General features: G+C 31.2%; 2 protein-coding genes across 3 annotated transcripts in view; one reads left to right on the top strand and one right to left on the bottom strand.

Annotated features, from left to right (window-relative positions):
• LOC129919405 (uncharacterized) overlaps positions 1-16674 on the bottom strand; it is a 194577-nt gene that overhangs the window by 162723 nt on the left and 15180 nt on the right. For both annotated transcript variants that reach the window (XM_056000271.1, XM_056000270.1), the window contains exons 2-3: positions 12991-13332; positions 12151-12304 (exon numbers count right to left, since the gene is read on the bottom strand). In XM_056000271.1, coding sequence (XP_055856246.1) covers positions 12151-12304; positions 12991-13332 — 496 coding nt within the window. The remainder of the gene's footprint in view (positions 1-12150; positions 12305-12990; positions 13333-16674) is intronic.
• Positions 7837-9795, top strand: LOC129919408 (kelch-like protein 2). The gene is made up of 2 exons (XM_056000275.1): positions 7837-7968; positions 8028-9795. Exon 2 carries the CDS (start codon positions 8050-8052, stop codon positions 9709-9711), a length of 1662 nt encoding a protein of 553 aa, XP_055856250.1. The 5' UTR covers positions 7837-7968; positions 8028-8049; the 3' UTR covers positions 9712-9795.

The raw sequence follows: 16674 nt of genomic DNA, 5'->3' as shown, positions 1-16674 counted from the left end.
AAAAAATACCAGACACAATTTTTACTTGCGATATAGTATATATAAGTTACGCATTCGTAAAAAAAAAGTTGAGATAACAATTTTCCATGATATTACGATGATAGAGAATGCAAGAAAAAAGGGTCTCCAAAGTCCGTCTGTCAGGATGTCTGTCGGTCTGTATAAAGATCCTAAACGGATGGGCCGATCTACTTCAAACTTGGTGTGTAGCAGTTTTTGGATCTTGTACAGAGGAGTTTTTGGAATTAATTTTTTTGGACCAAAAATAACGGTACCTGTCATATACAAATTTTGGAAAAATTTAATTTTATCAAAAACGGCTCCTACGATTTTTATTAAAAAAAATCAAGTATAAGTTTTTAAATAAGGTCTATCTTTGAATGAGAAAGGTTTTTTCTTTTCAAAAATCGTTATTAACGGTACCCATTGAACAGTTTTTTTTTTTTTTAATTTCAAATTATCTACCAAATTACACTGCCACACAAAAAAATATAAAATTTCTGACCTGGGGTTACGACTAGGTTTTTCATATAGTTTTTAGGTCGCTGAAACCAAATCCGAAGTCCGTTTTGCTCCATACGTCAGGTTTTCGAGATAACCTCATAAAATGTGCCCCATCACATCAGGTTTTTGAGATAACCTCAAAAAATGTTACGAAAACAAAAAATTTTTTTCTCTGATCTGGGTGTGCGAATATGTTAATCATATAGTTTTTGGATCGCTGAAACCGAATCCGAAGTTTATTTTGGCGTATCACGTCAGGTTTTTGAAATATCTTCAAAAAATGTCTAATCTCAAAAAAAAGTTCTTATCTGACATTTTTTGCGGATATCTCAAAAACCTGACGTGATACGGAAAAATAGAGTTCGGATTCGGTTTTAGCAACCTAAAAACTATATGAAAAACATAGACGCAACCCCAGATAAGACCTTTTGTTTTTTTGGTTTTGACATTTTTTGAGGATATCTCAGAAACCTGACGTGATAGAGAAAAATTGACTTCGAATCTGGATTCAGCGATTCAAAAACTTTATGATTAACATATTCGCACATCCAGACCAGAGAAAATTTTTTTTTGTTTTCGTGACATTTTTTGAGGTTATCTCAAAAACCTGATGTGATGGGACAAAACGGACTTCGGATTCGGTTTCAGTGACCCAAAAACTATATGAAAAACTTAGTCGTAACCCTAGGTCAGAACTTTTATTTTTTTTTTGTGTGGCTGTGTTGTTAGTGCTATTTTAACGATTTTTTTTTTGTGTAAAAGCATTTATTTTGTGTTAAAGCATTTATATTGCCTAAATATATGTAAATCAAAAACAAAATTTTGAAAAAAATAATTTTTGGATTTTTAAAAAAATAATTTTTTGAAAAATCACATTTTCGAAAACGTGACATTGAATTTCTTTGAAATTTTGGTTTAACGTGTTGATGAAAAGTTTCTACAAAATGGCATACCAAGTTTATTTTAAAAATTTGTTTTCAAAAAATTATTTATAAAAAATTACTTTTTTAAAAAACGGATCGAACGATTTTGAAATTTTTTTTTCTAAAAATGCTTCTTTATAAAAGAAATTAAACTGTATACTTTTTTTAAACTCAATTTCATTTAAAGAGTTGTTTTTTTTTTATATTTTTAGAACGAATTTTAAGTTTTGTTTTTTTTTATACATTTACCAAATTTGTAGTTTGTATATAAAATGTTGTTAGTTTTAAGAGCAAGTTCGTGCGACCCAGTCGTGCATTTTATTTTATTTTTCCTTATGTCTGTTTTGATTTTGTGACTGGTGGATGTTAAATTTATTTCATATTAAAACTAAAATAACGTAATAAATATGTATCTATGTATGCACACTAGACACAACTACTTGAAACACTCTTCTTATTTTTTTTAACATTCTCTTCAGTTTTCTTCCTTTGTTACACAAGAGCAATTTAGTAATTAAACTTGAATTGAATTAGTGCACCAGTTCTAATGATGACTTAGACATTTCCGCCGACACATCCTTTCCGAAGTCTATTTTCAATTATATTGTGCGGTGAATGGGATAAATCAACATTTGCACACAACTTTCATGGGATTCCCCATCTCTCATACATTCACTCCAACAATACTCGACTCGTAGGTTGTCGTAGGTAAAACAACAATAAATAAAAAACAAAAGAAAGTTGACAAAGGTGTGAGCCCTTTTAATTCTTTTATTGCACAAACACACATGTTCATGTGAAAAAAAACCGAGATTGATCACTCCCCATGGGTCCAGGACAGACTCCAGACCCAGATGAGCATTGTTTTCCTTGTGCAATGTGGGTTTCAATTTAATCAATTCAACACCTGGTGGACTCAGTCCAAAGTTCATCGCAGCTAAATGAAAAAAACAAAATTCTGCTGAGGCAAGTAAATAAAGTTTTCGTTTGATTAAAGTTTTCGGGGTAGATTGCTTAGAACTGATTGAATTTAGTTGAATAAATTCGAGACTAATCGAAGCTCTGGCAAAAAGGGATTCTTTATTATTTAGAAATGCGCATATATTAAAGCTTTTTTTCTAATTATTCTGCAAGCTGTGGCGCGCACAACACGTCGATTGCTCTAATGACTCTTCAGATTGCCTCCAGAACTCGAAGGATATAAATTTGCTCCCTTCTTGCAATGCAATTACCATAACCACAATTGAGTTCACTTAGAAGAAGTAGTAGAGATAGTAATTTATGTGTGTGTGAGTGTGTGTGTACGTGTGCACTTTTTCTGCCAAGTTATGAAAGAGAGAAAAATAGCTCCTCCATAAAGCAGTTATCATCACTTATGGATGCGAAGGAGGATATTCAGTCAAAACATCCAAAATTATTATGACGATGATGTAGATTGTACTACAACTTGTTTCGTGAGCTGGTTCATCAATCAAAAATGAAACCAAATTTTTCTTTTTTTCATGAAATAAAACGATTGAGGTTGTTTTTCTTTAAAAAAAAAATTAATACACGGAAGACCCTACTTTGTAAATAAAACCAAACATTTTTGAACCCTTATTTATAATACCTGCTATCGAAACCTATCTGCATTTCCAGTGATACGATTTCAAAAAAAAATTCTGTACGAAAACACTCTTATAATCTCAATTTAAATTAAAATTAAGGGGGGAAATCCCTCTGGAATTTTTTATTTTTGCATTATTTTTTTTTTGCGTAATAAATTTATTTATCAACCGAAGAAACTATTTTCAGTGGTCTTAGCCTTAAATGAAGCCTCAAAATTGCCTAGATAGTCCCGAAACCAATGCGCTCCGAACCTACCTAGTACGAAAACGAAAACTTTAAACGCATTTTTTTCGAAACTAGTTTTTTTCCGCGCCGTGCAATGTAACTCAAAAACTAATGAAGCTATCGACTTGAAATTTGAAGCAAATTACTCCTTAACTTATTGGCCACAACATGAACCTAAAAGTTGAATACAATTTGTACAGTAAATATTTTTTTTAACTACTTCTTTGTAAAAAAAACATGTTTTTTTTCGTTTTTTTTTAATTCTAATTTTTATTTTTCATTTAAAAAAAATAAATTTAGGTTCATGCAATGCGTACTAATATCATCTTACGGAAAAAAATTTCCTTTTTGATTTAAGATGATTTCCTGGACCTGTGCATTGCACGGCGTAAACTAGAGGCGTCAACTTTGAAAGGCTCCAGAGCCGCCATTTTGTTATTTTTTCATTTCAAAAAATTTTTTTTTCAATACTTAATAATGTCAGTAATATCTTGTCTTTTTCCAAATTTCAATAAGTGCTTTCAGTTTTTCATAAAAAAATATTGAAAAAGGTGTCGTCCAGAGGGATTTCCCCCCTTAAGCAAAATTTAAAAAAAATATCAATTTTAGATTTAAAATTAATTTTTTTCTATACATTTTTTTTATTAAAACGTCCCGAACAATTCTGTATACCTAAAAAGATTAATCATGAGTTTAAATTAAAATTATTCTTTAATAAATGCCTTAAAATTATTTAACATTCTAAGCAACTTTTACCATAAGAGTAAGTATACGTGTGATACAGTCGTGCAATTTATTTTACCTATAGGTAGGTAGTGGTTTCAAACTTTTGACCGTCAGTGTTTATGTATTTTAGTTTTTTTTTTTTTGTATAAAAAACTACTTTTTATGTTGCCAACAAGATTTTGAAATATATTCGAACTTTTTATTCTCAATATCTTCGTGAGAAAGAAATAAATATATTTTAGAATTTACATAGATATTAAAATATAGCTTTTTAAGATTGTATAAAAAGTTTTGCAAAAAAAAAACAAGGCTAATATTATCAAAAAACCGCATTTTTGAACACTTCATATTCAAGTATTTGAAACACATGACGTGTCAGTGCAATTTTAACTTCGGATTCGAAATTAACACACAACAATCTTTGAGAAAAGTATGTCCGATTTTTCGGAGATTTTTCAGAAAGAAGAAAGAAAACTGGCTCAAAGAGACCAAAAACAGTAGATTTTGAAACCCATATTTTATCCAATTTTAGCCGTATTCAATTTTTGTGAACATTATGTTGAAAGATAAAGTATTTTCTTTTCTCAGTTACATGTTAAATATCTATAAATGCTTTAAAAATAAAAATAGACTATTTAGTAAAAACACCAAAAATATAATGTTTTTCTCTTTTTCGAATAGTTTTTCATTAGTTTTTTACAATATTTTAATTAAAATTTTTTTTTAATTATCTACAAAAAATTACTTAATAAAAATTTTCATATTCGGCTTTCTTTTCAAGTTATAGATGAAAACACAAAAATTAACAAAAAAAAGTCGAAAATATTGATCGTTACAAAAATTATCATATCTTTATTAGGTACTTATCCATAGATTTTGAAAAAAATTATCTTGTTATCTTTGCCAGAAAGTGTACTATACATTAAAAATATAAAACTATGAGGATTCGCAAGATTTAGATTTTTTATGTCACTAAGAATCTCTTTTTTTGCAAAAATTTCATTTAAAAAGTCGATTTTTTTAAGTGTTTTGATACAATGCACTTAAACTTTTGGAGTGACCCAAAAAAGTTATTCTAGTGTTTGTTGTTTATTTGATCAGCTTTCAGGAACCGGTTTTCTGTTCACGTTAGTTGTTTATTTCTCAAGATATAGCCCGAATACTAAGTATGCTTGAAAAAAACGACAAAAAAATTTGAAAAATCATATCTCGAATACCTATCCATAAATATTTTTTTAGATAAGATTTTCGAGTTTTCTGGGCTCAAATCTATACGAAAAGTATAACGGAACTTGGTGTCCAAAAAATTTTTATTTTTTTGTAAACTAGTGTAATGGGAAACACACTCCCTCTCATATCTTTTTTTTCTTGTTTTTACATAACCTTCACGATTAAAACTTTTTTTTCATACCTTGTGCAAAAACATATTAGTATATTGTTTGAAAATATTGAGAGGGATTGCTCTTTAAAGTTCCCTATCTTTGGTTTTAAAAGTCATATAATCTTCAAAAGTAGGATTTTCTCCTTTAGTATAATGAAATAAGTACTTTTTCAAAAAATTCCTCAGCGAAAACGGTAAGTTATATTAAAAATTTCACAGATACGTGTCAAGTTATTTTATTTTTTCTAACTTAATAAATAAAAATTATTCAAAAAATCTTTCATTCCGATTTTTGTTGAATTATTTCTCAAATATCGAATTTGAGTGTCATGACTTTAAAAAGACTATGTCTCGAGTTGTAGATTTTTAACATTTTTTATTCTTTCATATATATTTATAATATCTATCGATTACAATTTTAACTTTATTTCTATCACGTTTTGCTTAGAAAATAGATTTTTGCCCTTTTTTTAGATTCACCTTTGTTTACCCCACTCAAACTTCAAATTTTAAAAAATCCTGAAAATTAAAATTTTCAAATTGAATTTCCTATTTTTTTTAGAACTCTGAGGCTTGCCATATAAGCAGGGACGCGTATTCAAAAATACGCTAAAATAAACTTTAAGGCTTGGCAACCCTATGCCTTCACAGAATATCGCTAGGGAATCCATGTGCAATTTATTTCCTTAGACACTACCTTTCAGAAAATATAACTCTCACCCGGTATAACGAAGAGGGTCGTCCTATGGCGGGATTTTAGACTATTACAAACTGTTCCAAATTAAAAAAAAAATAATTTTTTTATCAAGTTCCTTTATAAAAACAATGCAATTAACTATTCAGCAATTATTTCAAATATTAGAGTTATTGTGTAAAATATGATGTCACCTCAAGCTGAAAAAAAAATTTTTTGAATTACAGCAGTCTTGTCATACCTACTAGTGCGATATATGTATGTACAAAGTTTCAATTCGATATGATAAGTGGAAGTGGGTCAAAATAAAGTTCCAAGATTTTATTACATTGTTAGTTAGTTAGTGGAAGCTAATAAAAGCGTATTAAAAAAAAGAGGTTGCAACGGGCAGGTCAGTTGTACATTTTCACTATGAGCTCAAATGATTTACCCGCAGATCTAAAAGGCTTTCGAATTTAACAAATGAGGGTAGTTTATGACTCTGAATTTTATTACAGTTTCATTATCCCTTTAAGTAGCTATTTGTTAACTAAAATCAGGGGCGTACACGCCCTTGGGGCAAGCGGGGCGACGCCCCGGGGCCCTTGACCGACCTCAGGGCCCCCACTGAAGACAATGCAGAGAAGGAAACTGTTAGGATAAATTGAGTTACGAAGTAAATTAAAATGTATTTGAACCACTTCGGATACAAGGGAGACAAATTATATCATTCAGTGTAATGTATAATGCATTGGTAGCCACACAATATATATTGATTTGATAAAAAGGTTACCCCAGGGGCTCCAAAAGGAAATAAACTGCTTTTTTAAAAGAAAAATTATAATTTTATCTTAGGGCCCCAAAAAATATTACTTGAAAAATCTATGCAACCACAAATAATACATTATTGGCCCCAAAAAAGCAAAAAACAACTTCAAGACAGGGCCCTGCAGGGACCCCAATTGCCTTTACTTCAGTACTTAAAAAAAAATTTAGTTAAAAAAAAATTGTTTTTTTTTGCCCCAACATAATTACATCAGGGCACAAACTAAAAACTTTACGTTATTGGTGGCATTCCGAATATTACATCAGAACAGAGGCTTCAATACCTATTAATTCTTGGCTCCAAAAAAATTATATTATATTTTAGGGGCTTCTAAGCACTTAATTTTGATAATTTTGAGGCCCCAAAAATTATTTTTCAGGGGCCCCAAAAGAAATAAACTATGTTTGATGATGGAAAATCAAATGTGTACAAATTACTTCAGAACAGAGGCCCCAAGAACTATCAATTCTAAGCTTCAAAAATTTTTATTTTAGGGGCCGCTAAATATTTAATTTTGGGGGCCCTAAAATGAATTTTTCAGGGGCCCAACAATAAAAAAAAATTATGTTTGATGATGGAAAATCAAATATGTACAAGTACATGTACATATTACTTCAGAACAGAGGCCCCAAGAACTATCAATTCTAAGCTAAAAAAAAAATTATTTTAGGGGTCTCTTAATATTTAATTTTAGGCAAAGTGCATTACGAACATACTAAAACATTAAAATACCCCTAAAAATAAATAAGCCATACAAAAAAAATGTATGGCGTATACGTACTTTTTTTTGTATCTAAAGGGCCCCCAAATATCAAAGGGGCCCCAAAATTTAGTCTTGCCCCGGGGCCCCGACGACTCAACGTACGCCACTGACTAAAATGTAATTAGTTTACAACATACTTTAAAGTTCAGTATTAGAACTACATAGCATTTGGTTAAAATTTATTTAAATAAAAGTTGTTTCTCAAAAACACTTGCAGAATATTTTGAAAATCAAGAAGTTCACAACCTTGTTGCTTACACAATTTAATTTTGTTTCTTAATAACTGAGGAGCAAGGCAGTATTGATTCAATATTTGAAAATTAGAAAACGTTAAAAAAGGTAAAAATACGATAAAAATAAATCATTAAAAAAAAAATAATTTAGAAAATTTCTTTCAGCTTCATTTAAAGTCTACCAAAGATGCAAGAACAAAAATCTTCTACTCCGATCAACCATCTTAACAATTATACCACGAAATTATGTGTAAAACTTCTCACATTCAGTGAGAATGGACAATTTTCAGATATTTGCATCATTTCTTCCGATGGTATAAAATTCAATGCACACAAATGTGTCCTGTCAGCAGCAAGTGATTATTTCATGGCAATGTTTGGCGGTAGTTTAAAGGAATCCTCATCTACTGAAGTTAAAATTCACGAGATAAATGGAAAAGTCTTGCAACTTGTACTCACATTTTTGTACACCGGGCAAATCCAACTTCAAAGTGACACGATGAAGGATATTTTGAGAGCTGCAACATTTTTCCAAATTCAACCTCTTATCACGGAGTGTTATAATTCAATGGCGGAAAATTTAGACGCAAAAAATTGTTTGGAAATAGCATTGTTTGCTAATCAACACGAATTGCTTGAACTCTACAAGAAAGCCACCAAATTTGCAAGTTTGAATTTCGAAAAAATCTGCAAGGAAAATGACATTCTTCAGCTCGATGAACATCAATTGGGTGAAATTATTTCAAGTGAAGAGCTTTGTGTAAGCTCGGAAGAGATAGTTTATTTAAATCTGATCAAATGGATGGAGCACGACAAATTGAATCGGGAACAAAGTGCCATCAAATTGTTGTCCAGAATTCGTTACTGGCTTTTAAGTCCGAATTTTATCAAAGAACACAGATCCAAGCTACCGAAGCAAATGGAATGTTTTGACATGGTTTGCACTTGGCTTGAATGGCATTTACTACCCGAGTGTCAAAAAAACACACCAATGGCATTCTCCAAACCCATAAAACCTGGCCTTCTATTTGTGGGTGGTGGAAAAATACAAACGTATGATGATAAACTTAACATTTGGACAATCGAGTCATTTCAAAATCTACCAACTTCTTTTATGAATGTTGTAGCGGCCAAATATAAGCTTATTTTTGCCATATTATCTTCTAGAACTTTATTATCCTTCGATCTTCAGACACACGAAGTCACAAACTTACCTAGCAGGAATGGACAAAGTGAATATAACGGCATGGTCATGCTAAATGATGAATTATATGTTTTTAGCAAAAACTCACGTCTTGTAGAGAAATTCAACTTTTCCACTTATAAATGGCACAACGTAACTCCGATGAATACAATTTTTGTGAATCCCAAAGCTGCTATTGACGATGGAAACTTGTATGTAGTTAGTTCTGAGTCTTCCTTTATGGATATCTTTAGTCATGCAACGAACGATTGGACATCAAAGGCTGTTAAAGATATTCCAAAGTTGGGGTTTGGATTTACAGAAGCTAATGGAAATCTTTTCATAGTTGGTGGTAGAGAAGAAATTAAATCCAGATACATTACAAAGAACAATTATTTTAAGAAGGTTCAAATATACGATCAATTCGTTTCTATGTGGAAAAATTTCGATGAAATGAAATTTGCCTTAGCTGAAATGTATTGTACATCTTGGAATAAACAATTGATTACTTGCGGTGGCATGGACGACACTTCTACGTATTTGAATTTGGTGCAAGCATATTACCCTATTAATTTTAATTATCAAAGTAAATATAAGTGGAAAACATTGTCCCCATTGATTGAATACAAACCTAATACTTCTTACGGTCTTGTAGCAATTAACTGATTTTGCACAACTGATAAAATAACTAACTTTAATTAATCATTTGTATTTACTGGAAAATTCAATAAATTCCTTTTTTTTGTTTAACATCATTTTTTTCAATTATTCTTTGTTGTAAGTGGGAAAATAGGCCAGTTAACATATTTTCAGAATCAACAGTCCTGTGATATAGGAAAAATAATTTTCACACTTTTCACTTCACGTCCTTGACTGTAGTGGTTGAATCAAAAATCTCACAGTATTGTAATCAGATAAAATAGTACATAAAATCAACAAATTAAAAAAGTTGTTACACTCATGAAACTTGGCTTTTGGGATAAAAACCAAGGATCAAAAAGCGTATAAAAAAGTTTGAGGGAGGGGGTGAAATTTAAAAATATAGTGAAAAAAATTGTTTGTCGTATGTATATCATCATATGACACATGTTTTTTAACATAATTTTTGATGGTGAATCTAATGGCATAAAAATTAAGTCAATACGATTGTTCTAAGAAAAATTATTGTCGATTAAAAACAAGAGAGCTAGTTTTTTTACTTTAACAGGGAAAATATAATCAAAACCCATGTGAAAAACATGATACACTAATGAAATTTGGGGTGAAGGTTTAAGATAAAGCAGGGATAAAGGATTCATAAAGTTCTTAAAAATATTTTTGCTAAAATGGTGTTTTTTTGATGGGTTGAGTTCTATGTGTTGAGTTAAATTTTGTTAATTTTTCAAACTTGGTAAAAAAGTTTGTTATCTATAAGAAGTAAGAATCTAAAGAGCCTACAAAATTATCTTGAGTGAAAGGCTGTTTTTTTTTTTAAGAAATGATAAAAAACTGGGAAAAAATGATACACCAATGAAAATTGGTACAAATGTTTCATTTATTACAGAAACCGAGAATCTAAGCAGTCTATATCTACAAATATTTTAGGTGAAAGGGTGTTTTTTTTTGGAAATAAGGAAAATAAGGAAAATCCGCGATAAGTCCGATAAAATCAATGGTATAATATAGGTACCCTTACGAAATTTATTAAAAATGTTGTCTATGCCATAGGAATATTATGGTTTAAATGGCGTTTTTTTTTAAGTGAAACAAAAATTGATGCACCCTAATGAAATTTAGTAAAAACATTGCATTTGGGATAGAAAGCAAGAATAAAGAGCTTTTTGGTCGGCATTATTTTTTCACTGATAACCGGCCCTAGCGAGGTAATCCGTCGGAGCGGAAATTCTCCGATTTCATATGAAATATGCTTCGAGGTGTGTTTCCGACAGGTAAAAACTGTCCGATTCGGATGAAATCGGACAAAATCCGCTCCGACGGATTACCTCGCTAGGGCCGAACGCCTGAGAACTGTGATTTTTCTTACTGTACCTGAGGCTTTATTTACCTAAACTCCTCTATGTAACAGACAACAACACCAGCGCTGAAATCAAACGAATGATTCCTCTTGCCAATCACTGCTAGCAGAGTCTTCTCTCGAACAACAAAGATATCCATTAAAAAGAATCTAAGCATACCAGTTTTACTGTATTTTGCAGATGCATGGACTTTAACGAAGGCGATTTTTGGTCCCATCTGCATTGCTGGAGATTGGAGAAAAAGATACAACAACTGACTCAGGATAGTGCTAGCTGGAGTAGCTTGTTGTTTGAGATCCTAATCTACAATGGATTGAAGTATCGCAAAGTCATCAAAAACTATGTATATTTGTGAAATAGATGAGTTAAGAATGATAAAAATAAGCAATTTTGGTAAATTTACTATCCAAACCTATAACTTTAGTGTGACAGGGTCTTCAGAGCAAAAAAGATGGCACAAGTTCATGTGTTCATTTGTCAAAATGGCTAAGTAAAATTCAATGATACCCTGTAAATATTTCGATAAAAAAAAAAACACTTTAATATACTTTTTACACTGAACACGTACTTTTTTCATACATTTTTATTTCAATGGTTGACAGCACTGGAGAGGTAACATTCAAGATTCACCGGCATTATTTTGACATGTCAAAAAATCTTTAAAAAAAAATAAACAAACAACTTTGGGTTGTATTCAAATAATCTACTAAGCGCCATCTATCTGAAATATTATAAAGATCCCAAAGCTTTCACCTTGCCTAACTGTAGCTGCGTTCCTTTGGAAATATTTATCTACTTTTTAGTACTTAAAGCTGCTTTGAACTACTTTTTCAGTATAGCAAAGTAGATCAAAGTAGTTTTAAGTACTAAAAAGTAGATAAATATTTCCAAAGGAACGCAGCTTGTATTTGTAAAAAGCTTTTGGTGAAAAGCTCTTTCTTCGTTAAGTAACTTTCTCCTGCAATCGAATGTCTCTCTTTTTTTTACTCTCTTCTTATTTACACGAAAAATTGAGTATATACTTGTTATTTTCACCTTTCCATTCGGATAATAATAATAAATCAAACAAACAATAAAGAAGCTCACTCACCTTTTTTTGTAGAGTATCTGCGAATTCCTCGTTGCATTCCCTCCTCTCGAAACGTTCAAATTTAAAACTATTTGAGCGATACAATTCGTTGTCGTCCCGACGGCGATTCCTGCACAATCGACGAGTTATTATATTTCCTCCTCCAGACCGGGGTCTATTGTAGAAAAAAATACAAACACAAAAAAGAAAAACTCTTAAAAGAAACTTGAAAGTTTAATGCAATTATTGTGGTAGGACACCGATAAGGATAACCAAGGATCTATTGATTGAAAAAAAAAAAACAAAAAAAAAAATTAATTACCTACTACGAAATTCCACTCGAAAAGAAAAATATCCTTTTATTTTTCACCTCTCTGATGTATCAAATTTAATTGCATTAGTATTGGAGGTGTTCGAGAGGACGACGACGACGACGACAAGAAGAGGGACGACAAATTTGTGAATAATTACAAGCATCTACTCGAGATGTAAATTTTGTATTTGCGAAAAAGCGAAACAATGATAAAAAGGTGAGTGAATGGAATAAAAAAGGTGAAAAACAAAATGGGCTACATTTTGCCACAACAATCGCCGAATGAATAGACACAGGCATAGCATAGGTATAACCTGGAGATCAAATGAATGGAATGTGGGCCAAAACCCGAAGGCAAAAGTAAACCGGGTGGAAGATGATACGAGAAGGATATCGAGGAAACTTGTTCTAAAGTGTAACAAGGATCACAATCTAAAGGATGAGTGTGAGAGGAGTTTCAGTGAAGTGGAGAAGGGGGGAAAGAAAAAAAATATATATAAAACAGAACGATTGAATGAATACAAGTTTTTCTCAGATACTTTACTTACCCGCACGGTTTGCACTGAGTCATATGGAGGTCCCAGTTCAGGTGGAAGTTGAACATTCGAAGCTTAGCAACAGCACGTTGTCGCAAAGATACGTCTTGTTGTTGGTTGTTGGGCGCCACAATAGGGGGATAACATGCAGTGCCACTACTGCTCACACCCATCATAAGTGCACTCGAAGACGTCGACTGTTGCTGCTGCTGCTGCTGCTGTTGGGGTGGTTGTGGCGGCGGAGGTGGTGGTAGCGGTTCTTGGTCATGCGACTGATATAGTTGCTGGTGGTGATGGTGATGTTGTTGGTTCGTTGATTCCATTATTTGATGGTGGCCAAATCCGCTCGAGGTCCTGTGTGTGTGTATGAGTGTGTGTGATGTGCGATTTGAAAAGAAAACGAGAAAATTGAGCATATAAGTGTTTCTCTTCTTCGTCTGTGCTTGCTGCTGCAAGGACAATGCTTCCGGAGTTGAGCGCCTTGGGAATTCATATTGATTTTTTTCCCGAAAGCACCAGCCCCCAGAAAACAAAGGAAAATGGAAAAATATTTTAAGCTGATTAAGTTTGTCTTCGGTTTCGAACAAAAAACAAAAACAAAACAAAAATGTGCATTGAGTTTGTGCATGGAAAAGGCGCGGCGGTACTCATGCAAAAGACCACCAACGAGCGGTATTGCTGGTGTACGAATAAGGTGCATTGGCATTTCGTTTGTCTGGCGAGATGGAATTTCTTTTCTATATGCTTGGTTCAAAGTCAATAAAAGTGCGCTTCCGATATGACAAATTGAAAGTTTATTCATGCACACACAATGGAAAAGAACATACGGCCTCCAAGGCCGTAAAAAATATAGGGAAGGGGGAAATTCTATGATTTAGTTTACTATATAGCATTTAGAATGATGAATGGGCTTTAGGCAATTACTATTATATGAAAATTAGAGGTCCCATGACGTAATAGTTAGTTCATTGAAATATATCCAATCTATATCACCTTAATCTTTTGTAAAGTCTTTCAGAGGGCTTTCAAGACTGTCTTTGTGATGTCTGATGTGGTAGAGCTGCTCGGACATATTCATTTCTTGGATCCATAAGGAGCGGATTTATATTTGCAATGTTGTAAATTTAAACATCTTGGAAGAGGGATTTTATGAAAACTTTCATAATTTATCGAGTACCAGGAAAACGCTCCAGGTTTATTAACATTTTATCTTCTAATAACTCTACGATGTGGGATCGACTGCTAGATACACTCTTCTTTTTGAACGTCAAACTTGTCGAGTTGTAGGCGCGCTAAATAAGGTCAAAGATTTACGGGATTCCGCCTTTTGGCCCTTCCCCAATAATTTTCTTCTCCTCCGCACAAATCCAATTACTTGGACATCTGGACTAACTAGTAGGATGGCTCAAATTACAATTTTTTGCGATTAAAAGGTGCTAAATTAATTTCATTATTTTAAGCCTAAGTGCCTCCAGAGCGTGGTTTTGGAAATAACTGATTTTTGCCTAAAAGATACACATACTTTGCTTAATTTAGTAATATCTCATTTCTTATACAAGCTAAAAGATTATGGGTGTAGGTTGGGTCGGACAAGAAAAAATTCGTATTGCAGGTGGTTTTATTCGCCCCCGTTTAGCCAGGAGGGGCAAAATAATGATTTAATTAGGAAAAAATATTATAAAAACTCAACAGTTATACCTATTTACAACAATAAAACAACCTTTTTGTAAAGCCCAAAATCTCTTTTTTATTTAGCTCTTAAATAAAGCTAATTTATAAAACAGTTTTTGAAAAATAAATTTTCAAGTTCAAAAATTTGAAAAAAAAATTAATTTGCGAACTAATTTTTTTTTCAAAATTTAATTTGATTAAGTACTATTTAGGTTTTCAAAATTCAATGCTCTTCTTTGTTTTTTAGTGGAGTAACTAAAGCAAATTATTAGGGAACCCGGCCGAACAGCTCTGATTTTGACGATTTTTTTTTTCAAGCGTAGGTAATTAAAAATACTATAAAGTTTAAAGATTAAAAATTGCCGATGTTGTCGTATTGTTTTTTAAAATTAAAATTAAATTTTTTTTCAATGAAACCATTTTTTTGCTTAAATTTTATAAAACAAATGATAGCAAAAGATTCTCTAAGTAATTTAAGGAAAACAAATATAAGGGAGTAAGGGACAATCTTCCATCGTTTAAGCGATTAATGCAATTTTCTCACAATCTGACTTCAAACACAACAAAAATATTTTGAAAACAACGGCAACACCTACAATATTTTAAAATACATTTTTAAAAAGCCAGAAGCTTATTCTTATCTCTTAAATTTAAATCCACTAAATTTAATTAAGAGTTTTTGAAAAATTGGTCCTCAAACTCAGAATTAAAAAAAAAATGTTTTTCCAAACTTTTTCTATTCAAATATGAATTTATTTAAAAAAAAAATTTTGGCCATAAATGTTATCAGTTGAATTCCGAAGCAGAAAAAATAATATATATCACACTTTTGAAAAAAAAAAATTAAAAATTACTTCAATTTCAAAGAGCTTTTTTGATAAAAACTGAATTTTTGCTTTGAAATAATTGCTTTTCTCAAAGATTTTGGCAAATAAGAACTTCAAACTTTTGCTATTTAACTTTCAACAATAAGGGCTATTAAATAAATAAAAAATAACTTTATATTTAAATGTTGAACTTAAAAAAAAAAATAAGTTAATTTTTTTTTTCAAAACTTCTATTAAAAAAAGTTCTTCGAAAATGAAATACTTTTTAATTTTTTTCATAAACTGTAATACATATTGACATTTCCTTTTATAATTTCAAATCATAATAAATGTGGCCTAAAAAATTTGAAAAATAAATGCATTTTATATTACGAAAAAGTTTTAAAAACGACATGTTAAAATTTTGTCAATCATTTTTTTTTTCAAAAATCTGAGTTCAATTACCATTCTTTCAAAAGCCCTTCATTCAATTTTCTTTATTTTAATTTTATAAATAAAAATGTTTATTTAAATATTGTAGGTGTTGCCGTTCTTTTCAAAATTTTTTGTTTGTGTGTTTGAAGTCAATTTATGAGAAAATTGCATCTATCGCTTAGACGACGGAAGATTGTCCCTCACTCCTATATAGTTTCTTTCCTTGAATCTTTTGGCATCAATTAATTTTTTAAATTTAAGAAAAAAATTTTTTTGTTCACAAAAATCTTCAATTAAATTTAAAAAATCAAAACGGCAACACCAGCAATTTTTAATCTATAGACTTTAAAGTATTGTTAATTACCGACGTTTAAAAAACAGATCACCAAAATCTAAACTTTTCGGCCGGGTTTCCTAATATTGCCAATTTTTGAGCTTTAGTTACTCTACTATTTAAACAAAAACAGAATCGAATTATGTAAAAATGTTGTTTCAGTTTTTAAAAATAACAAAAAAAAAAAACCAAAACTACTTTTTTCTAAGGCTTGTTAATTAATTTATGAAACATTATATTTTTCATCTATTTTAGCGGATACCTTACCTCCTAGAGAGAAAATCTTGAATTATGTTCGCCTTGCATTAACTACAATTGTACCAAGTTTTAAGATTCTGGGGTATTCAGAAGAATACTCTTTATTAATTGATGTGAATTCAAACAAAATGGGCGGTTACTACGCCCCCTGAATGGAAAATCTTAATTTTTCCATTTTTTTTCTTTGTACAT

The sequence above is a fragment of the Episyrphus balteatus genome, chromosome 4, assembly GCF_945859705.1.
Source record: "Episyrphus balteatus chromosome 4, idEpiBalt1.1, whole genome shotgun sequence".
In the NCBI taxonomy this organism is placed as follows: domain Eukaryota; kingdom Metazoa; phylum Arthropoda; class Insecta; order Diptera; family Syrphidae; genus Episyrphus; species Episyrphus balteatus.
Note: the sequence above shows the minus strand (reverse complement) of the source record. Positions and strands in the feature narration are given on the sequence as shown.

Coding starts and splice junctions, on each gene's coding strand:
- LOC129919408 (XM_056000275.1), top strand. CDS start 8,050: ATGCAAGAACAAAAATCTTCTACTCCGATCAACCATCTTAACAATTAT.